Below are 19,627 nucleotides of genomic sequence, written 5' to 3' on the forward strand. Positions count from 1 at the left end.
CACTCAGCTGACCGATGGGCGCCAGACACAGGTCTCACGGCTGGCTGCTGCAGCCTGGAGACCACAGCGGAGCGGCAGCGAGCCTACTGAGCGGTGGCGGCAGGCAGTCAAAGAGGGGCCAGGATGAGCAGGAGCAGCAGGTGTTGTTGGACTGCCAGTTTTGGCTGATCCCCGCAGGCTACGCCGAGAGACCCCACCGGTGCATGAATCCATGCACGGGGCCTCTAGTTACCAATAAGACAAGAAATAACAAGTGTTGGAGAGGATGTAGAGAAAAGGGAATCCTCATTCACTGCTGGTGGGAAGGTAAACTGGTACAGCCACTATGGAAAACAGTTTGGAGGTTCCTCAAAAAATAAAGAATAGAGCTACCATATGACCCTGCAATCCCTCTTCTGGGTATCTGCCTGAAAAAATGGAAAACATTTATTCATAAGGATGTATGCATCCTTATGTTCATTGCAGCATTATTCATAGTGGTCAAGATATGAAAACAACTGAAGTGTCATCCTTTCATAAGTGATTAAAGGTGTGGTACATACTATATATACAATGGAATACTACTCAACCATCAGAAAAGATGAAATACTGCCTTTTGTGACAACATGAATGGATCTTGAGTATCATGCTAAGTGAAATACTTAAACAGAAAAAGACAAGAACAATATGATTCACTCATATGTGGGAAATAAAACAGAAAGCAACAAAAATAAAACAGGAAGAACAAAAACAAACAAACAAAGTCATAGACACAGACAACAGTATGGTGATTTCCAGAGAGAGGAGGATGAAGAGGATAAAGGGTGTCAAATATATAGTGATGGAAGGAGACCATACTTTGAGTGGTGAGCACACAATGCAATATACAGATGATGTCTTATAAAACTGTCCACCTGTAACATAACCAAGTAACTATAAATAACGAATGTTACCTCAATAAATTTAATTTAAATAAGCAAATCAATAAACCTAAAACTAATTTCCATAAACATTGTTTTCTGACCCTGATAGTGTATAGTCTGACTGAAAAGACATTTGAACAAATTGAGCAGCATACTGCTATTTTTGTTTCCTTTACATACTCCAGCGTTTAAATATTGGAAGAATAACAAAACCTGCATGATATGATATTACTGTAAGAGAGAGTGAAAATAGCAATAAAAATGACAGTGACTTATATGACAATATCAAATATCTAGCAATGGTTTCAGTGAAAACAGTAATTTGTTTTATATGACACCATTACATTGTTTGAATTTGATATGGAAAAATTATTGTTCATTCCCAAGTCTAAGTATTGCTTTATGAATTTTATTTAAAATTCCAGTTTCTCTTGCTTCAACGCAGCAAAATTTCTCCTAAATGAGATTAATAAATATTATTTAAGGACCAACTACAATGACCTAAAAAGGGTTGTCCAATTTGGCATTAGTATCTGTAGAACACATATGATGTGTTGGTGATAACAACATAGAGGTTTTGCTGAAATAAAGATACAAAAAGAAACTTTAAAAAGTATAATTTTTTATTGATTTCAGAGAGGAAGGAAGAAGGAGAGAGAGATAGAAACATCAATGATGAGAATCATTGACCGGCTGCCTCCTGCATGCCATTTGCTGGGGATCCAGTCTGCAACCCAGGCATATGCCCTGACCAGGAATCGAACCATGGCCTCCTGGTTTATAAGTTGATGCTCAACCACTGAGCCATGCCAGCTGGGCCAAAAAGAAACTTTAATTAAATAAATATATTTTAATGAATTGGAATGTCTTTATTTTATTAGTCATTCAGACATCAGTAGCCTATCAACAGAACACTCAGACATGCTCAATCATAATTATGTGGGTGGTCCTTGATATTCTTCTGATTCTTGGTCCTATAAAACCATAGCTTTACAGTTTTTTTAAAGAAACAAGGATTATTTTTTCATCGAAGGCTAATTTTTTAAAATATATTTTATTGATTTTTTACAGAGAGGAAGAGAGAGGGATAGAGAGTTAGAAACATCGATGAGAGAGAAACACTGATCAGCTGCCTCCTGCACACCCCCTACTGGGGATGGGCCTGCAACCAAGGTACATGCCCTTGACTGGAATCGAAACTGGGACCCTTCAGTCCGCAGGCCGACACTCCATCCACTGAGCAAAACCAGTCAGGGCAAGGCTAATTTTTTTTCCTAGATAAAAGTACAGGTTTAAAATGTTTCCAATGGATTAATATCAATAAAGGAGATCCTACCATAGAGTAATTCATCCTACATGCTACCCTTCATGAATAAGCATAAACTAATGTAAAACAAAAAGCAATTGTAAAGAGAAAACATTAGAATATCTAGGAAAGTCAGTGGCTTCAATACAGAACCTGTTGATTAGGGCAATAAGCGGATACCTCAAAATAATAATATATGATAACATCATAGAAATCTTTTAAGATTTTGCTGTTAAATCACTACCAGAACTAAACATTGCTGGTTTATTTTCTATTTATAATATATGTGTGACATATTTGATAAAACTGAGTTTACTTTCATTTCAAATAATAAAAGAAATATTTCCCATTTTAGTAGAAATCAATGTTTTTTAATTAATTTATTTATTTATTTATTTATTTTTCAATTTATTTTTTTAATCCTCACCCAAGGATATTTTTCCATTGATTTTTAGGGAGAGTTGGATGAGAGAGGGAAAGACAGAGAAACATCAATGTGAGATAAACACATCAACTGGTTGCCTCCAGGGCCTGACCAGGGCCCGGGCGGGGGAGGAGCCTGCAACCACAGTACGTGCCTTTGACTGAATTGAACCTGAGACCCTTTGGTCTGCAGGCCGACACTCTATCCACTGAGCCAAACCAGCTAGAGCAATGTTTTATTTTTTAATTTGAAATAATTTCAAAATCATAAATTGTAAGAGCAGTACAAAGAATTTCCACATATTTTTCTCCCAGATTCCACACTGTTAACATTTTAACACATCTGCCTTATCATTTTCTTTGTTTTTACAGACACACGTATATGTCTATATACATACAGATACATGGTGTCCAAAAAATGTATACATACACTCTGAATAATAATAAAGGCAGTGGTTATTAAAATACATTTCATTTTCAAAATTGAGCCATCAGCTCAGTTAAAGTGTGTATACATTTTTTGGGGGAACATCCTGTATATGTAACTTTTTCCTGAGTCACTTGTTGAGAGTAAGTTGCAGAAATAATACCCATTACTCCAAAATAGTTCAGAGTGTATTTCCTAAAGAACACTCATACATAACCAAAGTGTATCCATCAAAATAAAATTAACATTGATCTATTACTATCATCTAATCCATGGACTCCATTCAGATTTCCCTGATTGTCCTGAGAATGTCCTTTGTACAAAAGAAATAAAAAGCCTTCCTTATTCTCTTTTTCCTTTCTTATCCAGGATGCATTCTAGGATCACACATTGTATACAATGTCGCATCACTTTGGTCTCTTTCAATCTGGAATATTTCTTTAGTATTTCCTTATCTATCATGATTTTGTCATTAAAAAAATATGTATCTATTAATTTCAGAGAGGAAGGGAGAGGAAGAGAGAGATAGAAACATCAATGATGAGAGAGAATCATCGATTGGCTGCCTCCTGCACGCCTCCTACTGGGGATGGAGCCTGCAACCCCAGCATGTGCCTTCACCAGAAATCCAACCGTGACCTCCTGGGTTGATGCTTAACCACTGGGCCACACTGGCTGGACAATTTTGTCATTTTTCAAGACTACTTAACAGTTACTTTGTAGAATGTCCCTCAATTTGAGTTTTGTTTGCAGTTTCCTCATATATCAGATTAGATAGATGAAGTAAATTTGGCAGAAAATGCTTCTGTGTTCTTGTCAGTATATCATATCAGGAGGAACACAAAGTTGACTTGACCCATTACTGGTGATTTTTCACTTTTAACACTTGAACAAAATTAGTTGGTCGAGGGTGCTGAGCAAGTTTCCCCTGGCTCCTGGTGTCACCAACCGCATGGGCTGCGCCAGCCATGCTAACCACAAACGCCCAGCTGCAACCAAGGGAAATAGATCCGTATGTTTTAAATTTTATTGTTACAAATGTTTATAAGGTAAAAAGCAGGTTAAAGAGAATACAACATATTTAATTCAACAATGTGTTAGTTTGTTTCATAACTTTTAAATATTCAAATGAATGGTATGTGGGCCTTATGTACTCTTGCCCTAAAACATGCTAAAGTTAGGATTTTTCCTTCCTGATGCTTTCACCTTCAGTGTAAGCAAGGCCTAACCAAGGCATGTGGCACCCGTCCTAGGCTAATAACATGATGAACTGCCAAAATAAAGGTCTTTAAGTGTTTTCTATAAATGCAAATTGTATGCCTCTTTCTTCACACTTCCAAAAGCCCGCCAACAAAGACTGAACCACACTTGCCTGTGAGGAGTGTTTTAACATCTCTCCTTGATGGCTCTGTTGACATTGGCCAGAGTGGATTCAATGTACATTTTTCTGGTTATATGAGGAGTTAAAGTTGAAACCAAAGTAAGCGGCATCATAATTCTGATTTATTCTAGTGGCAGTTCTTGTTTGGCAGATCCTTCTCCCAGCTTTGACAGTGAGTAGTTTACACACTGATTCTTTCCTGCTAGATTAAAATTTTGCATTCCCATCTCCCAAGAGCAGACTTAAACCATGGAGGATGGGTACAGAGTTAAAATTCATTCTTCTGATGTCATTATTTTAAAGTTTGATTCAGTAGAGGCGGCAGATATTCATAGACCTGCATTTTAACTAGTATCCAAATAATTCCCATGCAATAGCCCAGAGACCACCTTTGAAATACTGTTAGGTGAGGGAATACTTCCTACTGAGGTGCTTTTTTGGGTGTTTTTTTGTTTGGTTGTTTGGTTGGTTGGTTCTCCTCACTCTCCATATGGAGAACTGGAAAATGACTTACTACAATTAATTTTAAAAGAATAAACTTAAGCCCCAACTGGTTTGGCTCAGTGGATAAAGCGTCGGCCTTCGGACTCAAGGGTCCCAGGTTCGATTCTGGTCAGGGGCATGTGCCTTATTTGCGGGTACATGCCCAGTGGGGAGTGTGCAGAAGGCAGCTGATCAATGTTTCTCTCTCATCGATGTTTCTAACTCTCTATCCCTCTCCCTTCCTCTCTGTAAAAACTCAATAAAATATATTTTTTAAAAAAGAATAAATTTAAGAAAAAGACAAAGAATAAAGTTAATCTGACTAGATCACAAGGATGGAGGGAGGGAAAAGGAATGAGGTGGCCAGGGATCAGGGAAGGCGACAGAGGTAAAGAGGCAGGAAGGAGAGAGCAGTCGTTCTCTTACCATTTTACTGAATGTCAGCACCGTGCTAGGTGCTGGAGATTTAAAGGTGAACTTGACAGCAGGGTCCCATCCTCTGGATGTTTACAAATCTAGGGCGGGGTGAAGCAGGTACGAAGGTGTCGTAGGAAAAGGCGGGGGGGGGGGGGGGTCCTAACCCAGGCATGGAGCGCTAAAGCAAGCCTATGTTCTGGACCGGGGTGAGTGGTAGTCCAAGAGGTAGAGTCCTTCCTGGGGGGCGAGGCTTGGCGGGGCTGGGGGGGGGGGGGGGCAAAAGAGCTCCAGAGAAAATTCCTTCCATTTAATTGTTAAACCTTTTTCCTGCTTACAATGGTAATATATGTTTATGAAACAACTTCCTAGGACAGAATCCTTCATTACTGCTTACCGCCCATCCCAGTCGGATCATCAGCCAGGAGCATTAAGAATTTGTTGCAACACGGCGAAGGCCCGTATGGTCCTCCCACCAGCAGGAGGCGGCACGCCGCACGCCTGACGGCAAGAGGATCTCTCTTCTCCACGTCGCTTGCGTGATCGCCGGCGCTACATACTGCGCCTGCGCACGGGCTGGGGCCCTTTTTCTCCACCGGAGTTAGGCTAGGCCTGCAGGTCTGTGGCAAGCCGCGGCCGTGGGTCTCTCTTCCGCAGGATGGTGAGTGGGTATCCCGATCTCGGGACTACAGATGGATGGGGGTTCCCTCACCTTGCCCTAATGCCAGCCTAGAGTTGGTCTCGCGCGGCGCAGGGGTCGGATGGCATTAGATTGCAGCTCGGTCCTGGTCGGGCAGCCGCTCCCAGCATGGCCTTAATGGCTGCCGCCCAGCTTGGGGGTGAAGGGGGTGGACGAAGAGAAGGAGCTGAAGCGGCAGATTGAGGAGGTGGGGGCCGAGGAGTTTAGTAGACAGGCTGCGGGATACTGCCGGCTCGTCCGAGGGGGCCCCGAGGGCGGCGGGCAGGGGAGCTTGCATGAGGCGGTCTCGGACTAGCTGGGGGATGCCGAGTGCAGACGGGCTGCGGCCGCTCGGACCCAGCCCCGCTCCCGGCTGCTTCGTGGGTTTCCCGGGAGAGGGGCGGGTGGTTTAGAAACTGTCGTCCGTTGTTTTGGAGAAAGCACTTATCAGGCTTGACAGTTGGGAGGTAGCAAAAGTGGTTCCTGACCCTGGATGGTTTGAGAGGCTGGACTCGACGAGAGTGGCAGTTATCCAGATTCACTTGAAATTCAGATGTTACTTTGTTACAACTCAGATGTCAGAAGTATCATAAGCTAAAGCATGTGATAACATTCTTCTTTCTTAAAGGGGTTTGTGAAAGTTGTCAAGAACAAGGCCTACTTCAAGCGATACCAAGTGAAATTCAGAAGACGGCGAGGTATGGCCAGGTGTTCGAGTTCACAATGTTAAAGGAATCTGTTCTGCAGTGGAATAGACTTTTCTTAAAAAAAATTTTTTTTTTCTTCAGAGGGTAAAACTGATTACTATGCCCGGAAACGCTTGGTAATCCAGGATAAAAATAAGTACAACACACCTAAATACAGGATGATAGTTCGAGTAACCAACAGAGATATCATCTGTCAGGTAAGGTGCATCGGGGACGCCAGTGATGGTGAACCCCACCTCCCCTTGACTCCCTGTGCCAGAGAAGCTGTACTTGGGGAACAAAACACGAATGCACCAGATGGTCCATCCCGTGCGGAGCCTGGCACTCCAAAAACATTGAGTTCGTTCTTTTCTTTTTTGTGGGTCTGAAATTGGAGCCTGGGCAGTTGGTACTTTAAAAAATACTGGCTAAAGATCTGCCACGTTTGGCAATCCTGACCGTTTAATCCCGTTTATTTTTTTGGGGGGGGGGAGGGGAAAGAACATTAGAGGAATTTCTGTTACTATTCCCATTTTGTAGGGGAGGGAGGGGTGGAAGGCTAAATTTGAGACCAAGTAGAAGGTTCTGGCCCATTCCAGCCCCAGCAGAGTGGCAGGCTTTGTCATGGACTACGCCCTCACTGTTACTTTGTGGCCTTACGCTGCTCTTTGAAGAGGTAGGTTGTTGGGAAGGTTAAATTAATGCTTTAAGATTGTCCTTATTTCTGCTTATTGTTTGAAATAGGTTTTAATTGTTATATGTGCAGTTGTCTTCCACATACAAGACCTCCAGAAAGTGGCAGTGTGCTCCTAGAAGATAATTTTCTGGAACTTGACGACGAGGGAAAATTTTTTTATTTGAGATTTTTGGGGCCTTTTTGCGGGAGGCAAGCACACCTGTTTTCTGGGCTCACTAATTTGTGGTTGTGAAGGCAGTGTGTCCCTCCATGCCTAAGGACAAATAACTAAACATTAGGTGTTGGATCATTATTGGACTTAATAATTAATTCAAAAGATGTTTGAAATTGGGAATTTGTTTGACTTTTCAAAGTGCCTCAAATTCACCAGCTAATCTAGCTAAGTCTGCAGCACTTAGAAGGAAGGAGCTAGGCAGGGGTAGGCAAACTTTTTGACTCGATGGCCACAATGGGTTCTTAAACTGGACCGGAGGGCCGGAACAAAAGCATGGATGGAATGTTTGTGTGAACTAATATAAATTCAAAGTAAAGGAGCGGAGGGGAGAGCAAGAGAACCCTCCACTCTTTCAGCTCCGCGGGCCGGATTTGGCCCGCGGGCCGTAGTTTGCCCACGGCTGAAGAGTATAATTTATTCCAAAGGCAATTCAGTATTCAATGCCCATGTGGTAATTTTAGCTTTATATATTATGACATTAGTCAAACATGTTTAGACCCAAATCTACTTGCTATAGTTGACCAAGACATAACTACTTGAAGGTAACTGGGTTTAACATAGATTTTAAGTGATGCAAAACTGTCCATGTTTTTTTCTTCAAGTTCTTTGAATACAAAGGCATTTAGGACAAATAGTAAAAGCAGATGACTAACCTAGTTTTTCTCTTCTATAGATTGCTTATGCCCGTATAGAAGGAGATATGATAGTTTGTGCAGCTTATGCTCATGAACTCCCAAAGTACGGTGTGAAGGTTGGCCTGACAAATTATGCTGCAGCATATTGTACTGGCCTGCTGCTGGCCCGCAGGGTATGTACAGGATTACTTTATAATTGATGTATCTTGGAATTAACTCATCGCTTGGAGTTGTCTGAAAGAGATGTTTACTCATGGATAAGATACCCTCAGCTGTTGGGTCAAGAGAGTGCCTGGTGTTACCCTGCCACTTCTTACAAGAGCATCATTAGGAAAGATACTTTTATAAACACAAGCTTTGAGACAGCAATGCATTTTCTAATAATTTGGGGGAACAGTTTTCCTGTTTTCTGCCCTGTTTGTTGGGTATATCTAAACCAATAGAATTTCCTGCAGTCTGTTTGACATGGCAGCCAGTGGTAGCCAGCAGCCACATGTGGTTGTTGAGCACTTGAAATGCTTCTAGTACTACTGATGAACTGAATTTTTAACTTAAATTTGAATAGCCACTTGTGGTTCCTTAGTGGCTACCTTATTGGACAGATCTACTCAGAAATGATCTTCTGACCATAAGCGCACATTAAAAATGCAGACTACTCCAGACCTTCCGAATTTGTTTTAATAGGATGTCCAAGTGATTTATATGTATGTTAAATTTTGAGAAGCAATGTTTTAAAACTTGGGGGGCTGCATTCGTGTGTGTGTGTGTGTGTGTGTGTGTGTGTGTGTGTGTGTGTTGCTTTTGTTTTAATCATCTTTACCTTTGGGTGGCAGCATTTCTTATAACATGCAAAAAAGATGAAAATGTGACTTTGCCTTATTTTTTCTCAGTTGCTGACCTTGTTTTGCAGTGGAATTGTTAAGCATGCATCATTGTTGGGGATCCACATCTTCATTGGTCATAAACATGTTTGAGTGGGGGTGGGTAACATTGTCTTTATATACGAGAGCAACTTGGTGCAAAGGCACTGCTTTTTCGGTACTAGCAGAGGAGTGGTGCATATTAACGTAACGTATCAGACAGCTGCAGAAGATGTCTTCAACACAGGATCCTATTCCTCAAAACTACGTGATGACATTTAATATTTGGCTTTGAATTGTAGCCAAATATGACTGAAGTAATGTGATTACCTCTCTTGAGTAAATTTATTTATTTACTTAAAATATATTTTTTGTGATTTCAGAGAGAAAGGGAGGGAGCAGGTAGAAACATCAATGATGAGAGAATCAATCATTGATTGGCTGCCTCCTGCACACCCTGCACTGGGGATTGAGCCTGCAACCCAGGCATGTTCCCTGACCAGGAATCAAACTGTGACCTGGTTCATAGGTCAGTGCTCAACCACTGAGCCACGCCGGCTGGGCCTCCCTTGTGTAAATTTTTAAAAATAAAAGTTATGTCTATCCTAATTGCTGCACAAATCAAATATGGACATGTAGCAGATTAAGAAGCTATTGAATAAAGTTGTTAACAGAAATTGTATGAAGTTTCTTTTTGTAGCATTTAAAAATATTTAAAAGTAGATTGGGATTAGGGGATAAATAGGAAAGAAATTTTTTTGTCAGAGGTCATTAAAGTTGTGAGATATTGTTAAAGTTGTTGGAGTATATTCAGACAGGTATTAAGACTGGCTTCTTTGTTAATAGCTTCTCAATAGGTTCGGCATGGACAAGATCTATGAAGGCCAGGTGGAGGTGACTGGAGATGAATACAACGTGGAAAGCATTGATGGTCAACCTGGTGCCTTCACCTGCTATTTGGATGCAGGGCTTGCCAGAACTACTACTGGAAATAAAGTTTTTGGGGCCCTGAAGGGAGCTGTGGATGGAGGCCTATCTATCCCTCACAGGTAATATAGTATCCAAGGCCTCATTGCCTGGACTCCAGTACTTGCTGTTTCTAATTACCTGAACTGTGGAGATTATTGAGTTAAAGTAATAATAGCTCTCATTGTGTGCCCGCTATATGCTAGGCACTGTGCAAAGGGAACCTGGCAGGACAGGAAAGAATTGGTAACTCATTGTACAAGTGAAGAAAGACAAATGATTTGTCCAAGGTTTTAGAACCACTAAGTGGAAGGGCTGGGGTTGAAACCACTACCTTTTATGTGTGATTTAGTTTTGGTTAGAAATGAGCAGCTTGGTTTCACCACCACTCCCTCTTCCCCTCCAGTGCATTGTCTTTTTTTTTTTTTTTTCATTCAGAAAGAGAATGGCTTTACTGAATTATGGGAAAAAGTAGACTAGAAAAGGTTTGAGAGACAGATGTAGATTTTTTAAAAAATATATATTTTATTGATATTTTACAGAGAGGAAGGGAGAGGGATAGAGAGCTAGAAACATCGATGAGAGAGAGACATCGATCAGCTGCCTCCTGCACACCTCCCACTGGGGATGTGCCTGCAACCAAGGTACATGCCCTTGACCGGAATCGAACCTGGGACCCTTCAGTCTGCAGGCCGACGCTCTATCCACTGAGCCAAACCGATTTTGGCCAGATTTAGATTTCTAAACTTTAAACTGGAAACAAGATTGTAGGCTGGTCTTAGAAGCTAAGTAGGTGGTTTTAATTTGGTTATTTAGTTTGAATTAATGGTGTTATTGCTGAGTAGATATAAAAGTTATTATCTTATGAATATTTTAGTGGTTGTTGATTTAACCAAATTTTTAGATGTTTATGTTTGTAAGCCTGGAACTTAATCTTACAATGTAGGGGGAGGGTTTTTTGTTTCTTTTTGAGTATCTACAGTTATGTTAGAGGGCACCTGTGTGACTTTAAATGAATCACTCCCATGTACCCTGAGGCACCACTGAGAAATTCTAGGATTTGGGGGGAGCAGTTTTGAAATCCTTTTTTATGATGAGAACTAACTTTATGGTGGTGAAATGCCTTGGTTCATTTAGTGGTTTTTAAAGGTACTATGCTATGACTTTCTAATCTGAAATTCGGAAATTAGCTGCTGAATGATGATATCCCACTAACTGAGCAGTCAGTAGTTGGTCCTTCGGTTGCATATGATGCAATTAATTGTTTCAAGACGGGACTGATGGCAGCTACTAAAGTAAATTCCTGCTAGTGAACTGATTTCAATCAACATATGCTAAAATGTGAAAAACTTTATTTTAGTACCAAACGATTCCCTGGTTATGATTCAGAAAGCAAGGAATTCAATGCAGAAGTACATCGGAAGCACATCATGGGTCAGAATGTTGCAGATTATATGCGTTATCTAATGGAAGAAGATGAAGATGCTTACAAGAAACAGTTCTCTCAATATATAAAGAACAACGTAACTCCAGACATGGTAAAAATTTTAACTAAAGATGAATGTATGGTTCATTTATGGAACCAGGTTTACTACTTGTTTTTTTGTTGGGTACATTATAATTATTTAGTTTTATTTCAGGTTAACAGTTAAGAGTTGAATATGGGCATGTTCATAGGTACAGACAGAATTGTATAAGCTGTCCTTGGCTTAAAATGAAATTGGGATGTTGAACACAGTGTAGGCTAAGGGTAAGATAGTATAATGAGCTAGACTTGTCAATATGTTTTTAGGAATCTTAGATGCTGAAGAATGGCAGGTTTTAAGTATCCAAATCTAAAGCCTTTGGTGGCTTTTATTGCATTTGGCTGTTCTGTATTTCTAGATTTCATAGGAATCTACCCACTCTGGTAGGAGGTGCTGTTTACTAAACTTCATTCATTTTGAGACAGTGGTGAAGATTCTTTCTTCGTAGCAAACAAGTGCTATGTTCTGGACTTTCTGAATGTCTCAGGCACACACACAGAAAGAGAGATGTACAGATTTTTTTTATTGATTCAGAGAGAGAAACATCAATGAGAATCATTGATTGGCTGCCACCTGCATACCCACCCCCTACTGGGGATCGAGCCTGCAACCGGGGCATGTGCCCTTGACTGGAATCGAACCCATGACCCTTCAATCCCCAGGCTAATGCTCTATCCACAGCCAAACCAGCTAGGGTGAGATGTATAGATTTTAACGTTAGTTCTGTGTGATGCTGAATTAAAGGGAACAGTGTTTGCAAAAGTGAGTTTAATGTTGGAAAATTGATCACTCTTAAGTTGTGTCTCCAGGGCTATCTCTATTAATGCATTGGAGTAATTTATGATAGCGCCAGTTTTGAAATTGTAGTGAAAGCATAGAACACAGAAATCACACTAGGCCCTGGTTGGCATGGCTAATGGTTAAGACCGTCAGCCCGCTCACCAAAGGGTCGAGGGTTCAATTCCAGTTCAAGGGCATGTGTCTGGGTTGCAGGCTCATCCCCAGCCCTGGTCAGGGTATGTGCAGGAGCCAGCTAATGGATGTGTCTCTCAAATTGATATTTCTCTCTTCCCCTCCCTCTCTCTAAAAATCAAGGGGGAAAATATCCTTAAGTGAGGATTAACAAAACAAAAAAAAAATTATGCTGAGTACTATAAAACTACCACAAATACAGATTTATATATAAATAAGTGGGTTATATTAAGAAAATGTTTGGTTAGATCTTTTTTTTTCTGTTGGTACATATTTTTGGTATAGCTTTGGCTATTTTTAAAATATAATTTTATTGGGAAAAGATTACTTTGTGTGCTTTGTTTTGTACACAATGTAGGGCTGGATAAGCACATAGGTTGAATTTGGTTTTTTAATTTATTTTTATTGGTTTCAGAGAGGAAGGAAGAGATAGAAACATCAATGATGAATCGTTGATTGGCTGCCTCCTGCACGCCCCCTACTGGGGATGGAGCCCGCAACCTGGGCATGTGCCCTTGATCAGAATCGAATACGGGACCAGTCCGCAGGCTGATGCTCTATCCACTGAGGCAAACCAGCTAGGGCTAGGTTGAGTTTTGAACTAGGAAAAAGATAGTTTTATATTAGCTATGTAGATGCATGTATTTATACATGAGTATATTCCCTTATTATTGATACCATCCTTGTTCACTCCTTGACCTGCTTCTACTGATTTTACTTGACCTGTAATTTTTTAAAAATATTTTTTTTTATTGATTTTAGAGAGGAAGAGATAGAAATATCAATGATGAGAGTGAATCATTGATCAGCTGCCTACTGCACACCCCCTAATGGGGATCAAGCCTACAACCCAGGCATGTGCCCTTGACCTGAATTGAACATTGGACCCTTCAGTCTGCAGGTCAACGCTCTTATCCATTGAGCCAAACCGGCTAGGGCAGTGGTCGGCAAACTGCGGCTCTTCCACAAAATACCATGTGCAGGCGCGCATGTACAGTGCGATTGAAACTTTGTGGCCCATGCACAGAAGTCGGTTTTTGGCTCTCAAAAGAAATTTCAATCATTGTACTGGTGATATTTGGCTCTGTTGACTAGTGAGTCTGCCGACCACTGGGCTAGGGCAACCTGCAGAATTTTTTTCCCCTAAACCATTTCTTGCTCTGGTCATGTTACATATGGCTTAATCGAGACTTTTCAAACAGTGTGTTTTCAGATGTCTGTTTCCTATGTCGATTTCATGCTTCAGCTGGGACCACTCTTTGGCTAATGTACTTTCCAACTTGCTCATTAATTTTATCTATGGAGGCATCTTTCCTATGAGTGCATATGAAGTCCGATGCAGACACCTGACAGGAAGTGGTCTTTACCTAAATTCATGGCGTTGTCTACAAAAATGGTTGTATTTCTTGCTTGTCTGATCTTTCGAAAAAAAATAAATTGGGTTGCTTAGATTTTGTTTGATTTTTTTTTTTTTAATTACAAGTGAAGTCATCAAATGAGTTTGTTAAATACAGTGGAAAACTGTAATAGACTGCTAAAAGAGGTAGAGAAATTAACTTTCAAAAGGGATTTAGGTGGTTGAGGTCTCATGTAGTGACAAGTTTTGCATTGGTTTCCACAAATGCGTGTAGTAATCATGTTCTCTCCACATTGAATAATTTTAGAGACCTGGATTGATTACCTGATTCATTCTTTATGGGGCTGTAATTTTTATTATATTTTGATAATGAGTACTCAGGCATTTTATATCTGCTCTTTTATGAGTGGTTTTGCACAGAATCAAGTCATTTACAGTTGACTCTTGAACTTTTTTGGCGTACAAGATGATGCTCCAACCAACCGAGCCACTTAGTCAAGTCCTCATAAACTCTTAAAAATTTTGTTTTGGCATTTATCCTCACTTCAATGAAAGAATTTAGGTCAGACAGTATTTTAAATGAGCATAAAATGTGTTCGTACAGAAATTATTTTGCTCTAAACTTTGAATGACTTAAATATACCCAGAGTCCTGAGAAATGCATGCAAATTTCTCTTCAAGAAAAAGTTGAGCTGGGCCCGCATTGCACAGTGATTGAGCTTTGACTATGAACCAGGAGGTTACTGTTCAATTCCTGGTCAGGGCACGTGCCTGGGTTTCCGGCTCGATGCTCAGTGTGGGGCATGCAGGATGCAACTGGTCAATGATTCTCTCTCATTGATGTTTCTATCTCTCCCTCTCCCTTCCTCTCTGAAATCAGTAAAAATGTATTAAAAAGTTGAGTTGAGTTTTGTGGATAATGTCAACTCACATTACCTATGGTAAAAAAAAAGGGGGGGGGAATTTCTTGGGAAAAGAAATTTAGAGATTACATTTAGAAATTTAAGCAGATACCGACACTGACCTAGTTTAGTGCCTTTTGAGAATCCGGCTTAGAAAGACAAAATAGAGCAAGTAATAGGTTACGGTATGTTGCATTATGGTTTAGGGCATATGAAATGAAACCAAGTACTGTTTGCTTTGCTTTGTTTCAGATGGAGGAGATGTATAAGAAAGCTCATACTGCTATACGAGAGAATCCAGTCTATGAGAAGAAGCCTAAGAAAGAAGTTAAAAAGAAGAGGTATGCATCTTACTGTTTTCTTTTCAAGAAAGAGGGGTTGGGAATGGTTCCAAACTTGCCTTGTTTCATCTTAACTCAGAGTCTGAGTAAAGTGCAAACTCGATCACTAACTCTGCATGATGTTGCAGAAGTGAAGGGAACCAGGTTTGCTAAAGTAATTGTGGTGATAGAAATGTGTTAGCCTCAGAAGCTACTGAGGTGGTTCATTCTATCCTAGTACAGTGTAACTACCAGTTCCTGCTAATAATGATTCTAAACATTGTACATATGTGTTTATTTGATTTTTGGCACTGTGTGGTAATAGGACAGTATTGTAAGTTGGGAGTTGGGAAAATTAGCCTAAAATAATAAGTGCATGTATTGGGAATCTTATTACAAATAAAACACAGCTCTGTCCTCTTTAGCTGTATTTTTAAGAATAACATTTCTGTCTCTTTTGTTTTATAGGTGGAACCGTCCCAAAATGTCTCTTGCCCAGAAGAAAGATCGGGTAGCTCAGAAGAAAGCAAGCTTCCTCAGAGCTCAGGAACGGGCTGCTGAGAGCTAAAAACCAAATCACAATTTTCTATGATTTTTCAGAGACAATAAACTTATTAGGCAAACAGCTATTTCTGTGTTGAGCTCTTGTTAATGAAACTGTAGGAAATACCCTGAAATTGGCAGTTTTTCCTCAAGAAACAAGTATAAATTTTTCCAGAAAAAGATGTCTTGCGTATCTTCTCACACCTGCTGCTTGGGCTTCTGTTCTCAAGTCTGACAAGGAACATACCAGCCTTCCACTAGGAAATATTTCTTTCATTTATTGTAACCAGATGATTAGTAGGAAGAAAGGTACCTTCAAAGTATGTCATTTTCAAGTAATCAAAACTTATTAATCCGTGGGTTTAATTTTTGAAAGGAAGCTGTCCAATGAAGGTCACATAGCTAAGATACTTGAATCAGATTAAATCTTTGTGCAGAAAATACTGGGTCTTTTCTCTAAAAGAGGTATAATTTTATGGAGATGTTGAAAGGTACATGGCCAGATCTGAATAAACGAGAGAGAGGAGCAAATCTTTGTATATTTAGTTTACATGAGAAAATACTTGATGAATAAATTTATGTGCCTCTAAAAATAGCCCTTTGGTCATTTGTTTGAAAATGTCAAATTCTGATTTCAGAGTCCTCTTAATGTCTCTTCATGACAAATTCAAGATAAATGGATCTGGAGAGGGTCTTTGGCCTTAAGTTGGCTGGTGATTCTAAGATGGACCATTTGAATCTAAGGTGGAAAGCTCATCCATTTTCATGTCAATTACATGTTGCTAAGTAAAAGAGGCTCTGAAGCGCCCTAGTTGGTTTGGCTCAGTGGCTAGAACATCGGCCTGTGGAGATGTGTCCCAGGTTCGATTCTGGTCAAGGGCAATTACCTAGGTTGCAGGCTTCTCCAGGTCCAGGTCGGGGTGTGTGCAGGAGGCAACCAATCATGTTTCACATTTGAAGTTTGTCTTACACTCCCTAAAAACATCCTTGGGTGAGAATAAACAGGCTCTGAAGCCACATATGTCAGTTTAAATCATAATACAACAAAGCATACTATTAACATCTATTTATAAATCAGTAATTTTAATTTATCTGCTTTGCAGTCTTCATTTCTGTTAATGTGCAAACTTGACCATGCTAAGACATTAGTAAATTTATGTATAAATTTTAAACAGCAGCTTCAATGCAAACAATGTTTCCAGCAGTGGTATTTGGCTAACAAATCTACAAAATAATCTCACTGTTGATGTCTGGAATGAGGCTTCACAGCATTATTTTAAGTCAGTCAAAATAGATACACAGTGAATGTACTGGGAAATGTACCGGGACTTCTGAAAGCAGGAATTACATTTTGGGGGACCTATTGATCCTATACCGCCTGTCATTCAGCAACAGACATGTGTTTTAAGATGGTGGCTTCTTAGGAAGGGGAAATGAGTTTAGTACTGGCAGGAATTGTGATCAGAAGCCATTTTTTTAGAATGCTTAAACTTTTCTAAGTGGTAAGTTTCCCACAATGGTCACAATGTCCAAATGAACTAAGAGTCATTTGTGTAGGAAATTTTCTTCCACAGTAATGTTTTTAGGTTATTTAGTATCAAAGAATGTTCCATTTCCATTTGATTTGCTGTGACTTTGAGAGCAATACAAGAATAAAGTTGCTTTTCTAATTCTTCACGAATTTCACTTGGAGCACCACGCAATAGGTAGTCTTTGAGTAACTGACAGGCTTTTGCCAAGTTTGGTTGTATCACTTCTGAAGTACACTTCATTGTACTCTGATCACAGCTAGTTCGACAATCCGTGCCATAGACACAGTCCAAATCAGACTCACAGTGACGATCCTTTATAAGTTCTTTAAGGTTTGTCTCTGGCACAATTTTTCTCATGTCCACCATTTTCAAATCATACTTATCATTATATCCTAGGTTTTTGGCACTCGTATCACACATGAGGAAGTTTCCATAGGGGCCGTGGAAAACATCTTCCACAAACTCGAGAAGTCCTATGGCTATTTTAGCCTTTCTGGGCCATGATGGTGTGAACAACTGATCCATGCTTCTTCTGAACCCAGATGGAATAAAAAGTTCAATGACCCATGGAAGGCTTATTCCATAAAGAGAGGTATATTCAACACTTTCCATTACATAGAGATCACCACAGAATCCCATTAATTTGGGGGTATGTTCCTTATCTTGAAGTATCACCATGAGAAGAAATTCATTTAATTGAAGAAGTGCCCATGCTGACTTTGCTTCTCCCAAGGAAACCTGGCCGTCTTTGTCTCCATCAGCCACCGTCAAGATGAGATTAACCAGCTCAGAGAGGTTTCCCTGGTCACCCAATTTTGCCTATAAAGATAAGATGTTAGCAAATGAAAAAATACTAACTTCCTTTATGGAGATTATCATGCTAAGTAATAATTTTGCTACTGAATCCCCATAAGGAACTTAAAACATATCCAAATATTTATGATGCTAAGTGAGTCAGAACTATATTTTATGTAAATGCAATAAAACTTGGCTAAGTTTATTAAGAAATGGCCACCCTAAGTCCCATAATCCTCTTACACTCTGCATAAATACAGTTAACTAAGACACCAAGTAATTATTCTTTGCCTTATTCATACATTTACTTGCAAAATTGCAGTGTAATGTGCTCATATCCAATTATAAGAAGGGTCAACAGAAAATTATTTTTTGTAGTTATCACATTAATGTAATTATTTTAAGTTACATTATTCCAATAATGAAGGTAAAAATGTATTTCCCTGAAAGGTTTCTTGGGATAAAATAATTTGAAAATGTAGGCTCTGCAGAGAAAAAGATTATAAGAGTGATAAATATAAAAAAAGATTCTTTCCAAAAGTGTAATTGTTTTCATCTTTTAATAATTAATCTCTGTATGAGTATTTAAAATAAAAAAAATGCAAATCAGGTTGTCCTCGTTTGATTTCATCTTTTCAAAATGTATCAGCTACAATGTCAAACTCTAGAACTCCCCTCTCATATCTAGACATTTTTAGCTTATAATATTAAAGTAAATATCTTCCACACATTTTTTATTTTCTTTGAATTATTTCTCTCAAGATAAGAATCCTGATACAGGTCAAAGAATAGCAACATTCTTGTGGTTTAGAATGAGGTCCTGGCAATTCTTTGAGAAGAGTGTACTGATTCACACTAGAACATGTGAATAGATATACTTACTTTAAAGAGACTGTAGACCATTTCTTTGAATTTCTGTACAGTAGTTCCCCTAGTTGGTTTATCAAATAACACTATTTCTTTTCTTGGTTCCAATTCAGTTCCAAAATCAAGATGAAGTGCTTGTTCCATTTGACATTTCACAACCCCTGGTAGATTATCCCAAATCCCTAAATACATCTATGTGAAAAAGAATGGCAAGTTATGCTTTAGGCTAAGTAGGAAATGATCACTATATTTTTAGTGTCCTCCTCCTCTAAAACACACTCATACAAACACTGAGACCGTGACTTTCTTTTTAAGTTGCAAATTAGAAATCATACTCTGAATATTTTTCCTCTTAATTTTTTAAATTACAGAAGTAATGTATGCCTAAATTATATTTTCCAACCATGATCATCAATTTTATTTTTCCATTTTTATTGTGGTAAAATTATAAAAACATAGTATTTGCCATCTTAATCATTTTTAGTTTACAGTTCCGTGGTATACATTAATGAAGTGCTACCATCACCACCATCCTTTTTAGAACTCTTTTCATTTTGTAAAATGGAAACTCTATACCATTAAACAATAATTCTTTCTTACCTCTTCCCTCCCAGCCCCTGGCATCACCTTTCTACTTTGTCTTTATGATTTTTGACTACTCTCTCATATAAATGGAATCACACAGAATTTGTCTTTTTGTGACTAGTTTATTTCACTTAGCATTATGTGCATATTGTAGC

At 39.3% G+C, this 19,627-nt stretch overlaps 2 protein-coding genes across 3 annotated transcripts in view; one reads left to right on the forward strand and one right to left on the reverse strand.

Annotated features, from left to right (window-relative positions):
• The first annotated feature begins 5,831 nt into the window (after positions 1–5,831).
• RPL5 (ribosomal protein L5) lies at positions 5,832–15,775 on the forward strand. Of its 2 annotated transcripts, none has more exons than XM_080655657.1 (8): positions 5,832–5,997; positions 6,644–6,713; positions 6,804–6,919; positions 8,286–8,420; positions 9,954–10,156; positions 11,434–11,611; positions 15,083–15,171; positions 15,619–15,775. In XM_080655657.1, the coding sequence occupies exons 1-8, from the start codon at positions 5,995–5,997 to the stop codon at positions 15,716–15,718; spliced, it is 894 nt and encodes a 297-aa protein (XP_080511783.1). In that variant the 5' UTR covers positions 5,832–5,994; the 3' UTR covers positions 15,719–15,775. The 2 variants fall into 2 exon arrangements, with proteins under 2 accessions (XP_080511783.1, XP_080511784.1); XM_080655658.1 differs by having other exon boundaries at positions 5,873–5,997; positions 11,434–11,608.
• Positions 15,776–16,749: 974 nt separating this feature from the next.
• The window catches only part of DIPK1A (divergent protein kinase domain 1A), a 136,183-nt gene continuing 133,305 nt past the window's right edge, over positions 16,750–19,627 (reverse strand). Inside the window, exons 4-5 of the mRNA XM_080655656.1 lie at positions 18,903–19,079; positions 16,750–18,044 (exon numbers count right to left, since the gene is read on the reverse strand). Coding sequence (XP_080511782.1) covers positions 17,232–18,044; positions 18,903–19,079 — 990 coding nt within the window. The 3' untranslated portion in view covers positions 16,750–17,231. The remainder of the gene's footprint in view (positions 18,045–18,902; positions 19,080–19,627) is intronic.

This window comes from Plecotus auritus (assembly GCF_963455305.1).
Source record: "Plecotus auritus genome assembly, chromosome: 2".
NCBI classification, from domain to species: domain Eukaryota; kingdom Metazoa; phylum Chordata; class Mammalia; order Chiroptera; family Vespertilionidae; genus Plecotus; species Plecotus auritus.

Excerpts from the sequence above, each read along its gene's own strand:
- RPL5 (XM_080655657.1), top strand. Across the intron at positions 11,612-15,082 it reads ACAACGTAACTCCAGACATG|ATGGAGGAGATGTATAAGAA; the intron begins GTAAAAATTTTA and ends GCTTTGTTTCAG. Across the intron at positions 15,172-15,618 it reads AAAGAAGTTAAAAAGAAGAG|GTGGAACCGTCCCAAAATGT; the intron begins GTATGCATCTTA and ends TTTGTTTTATAG.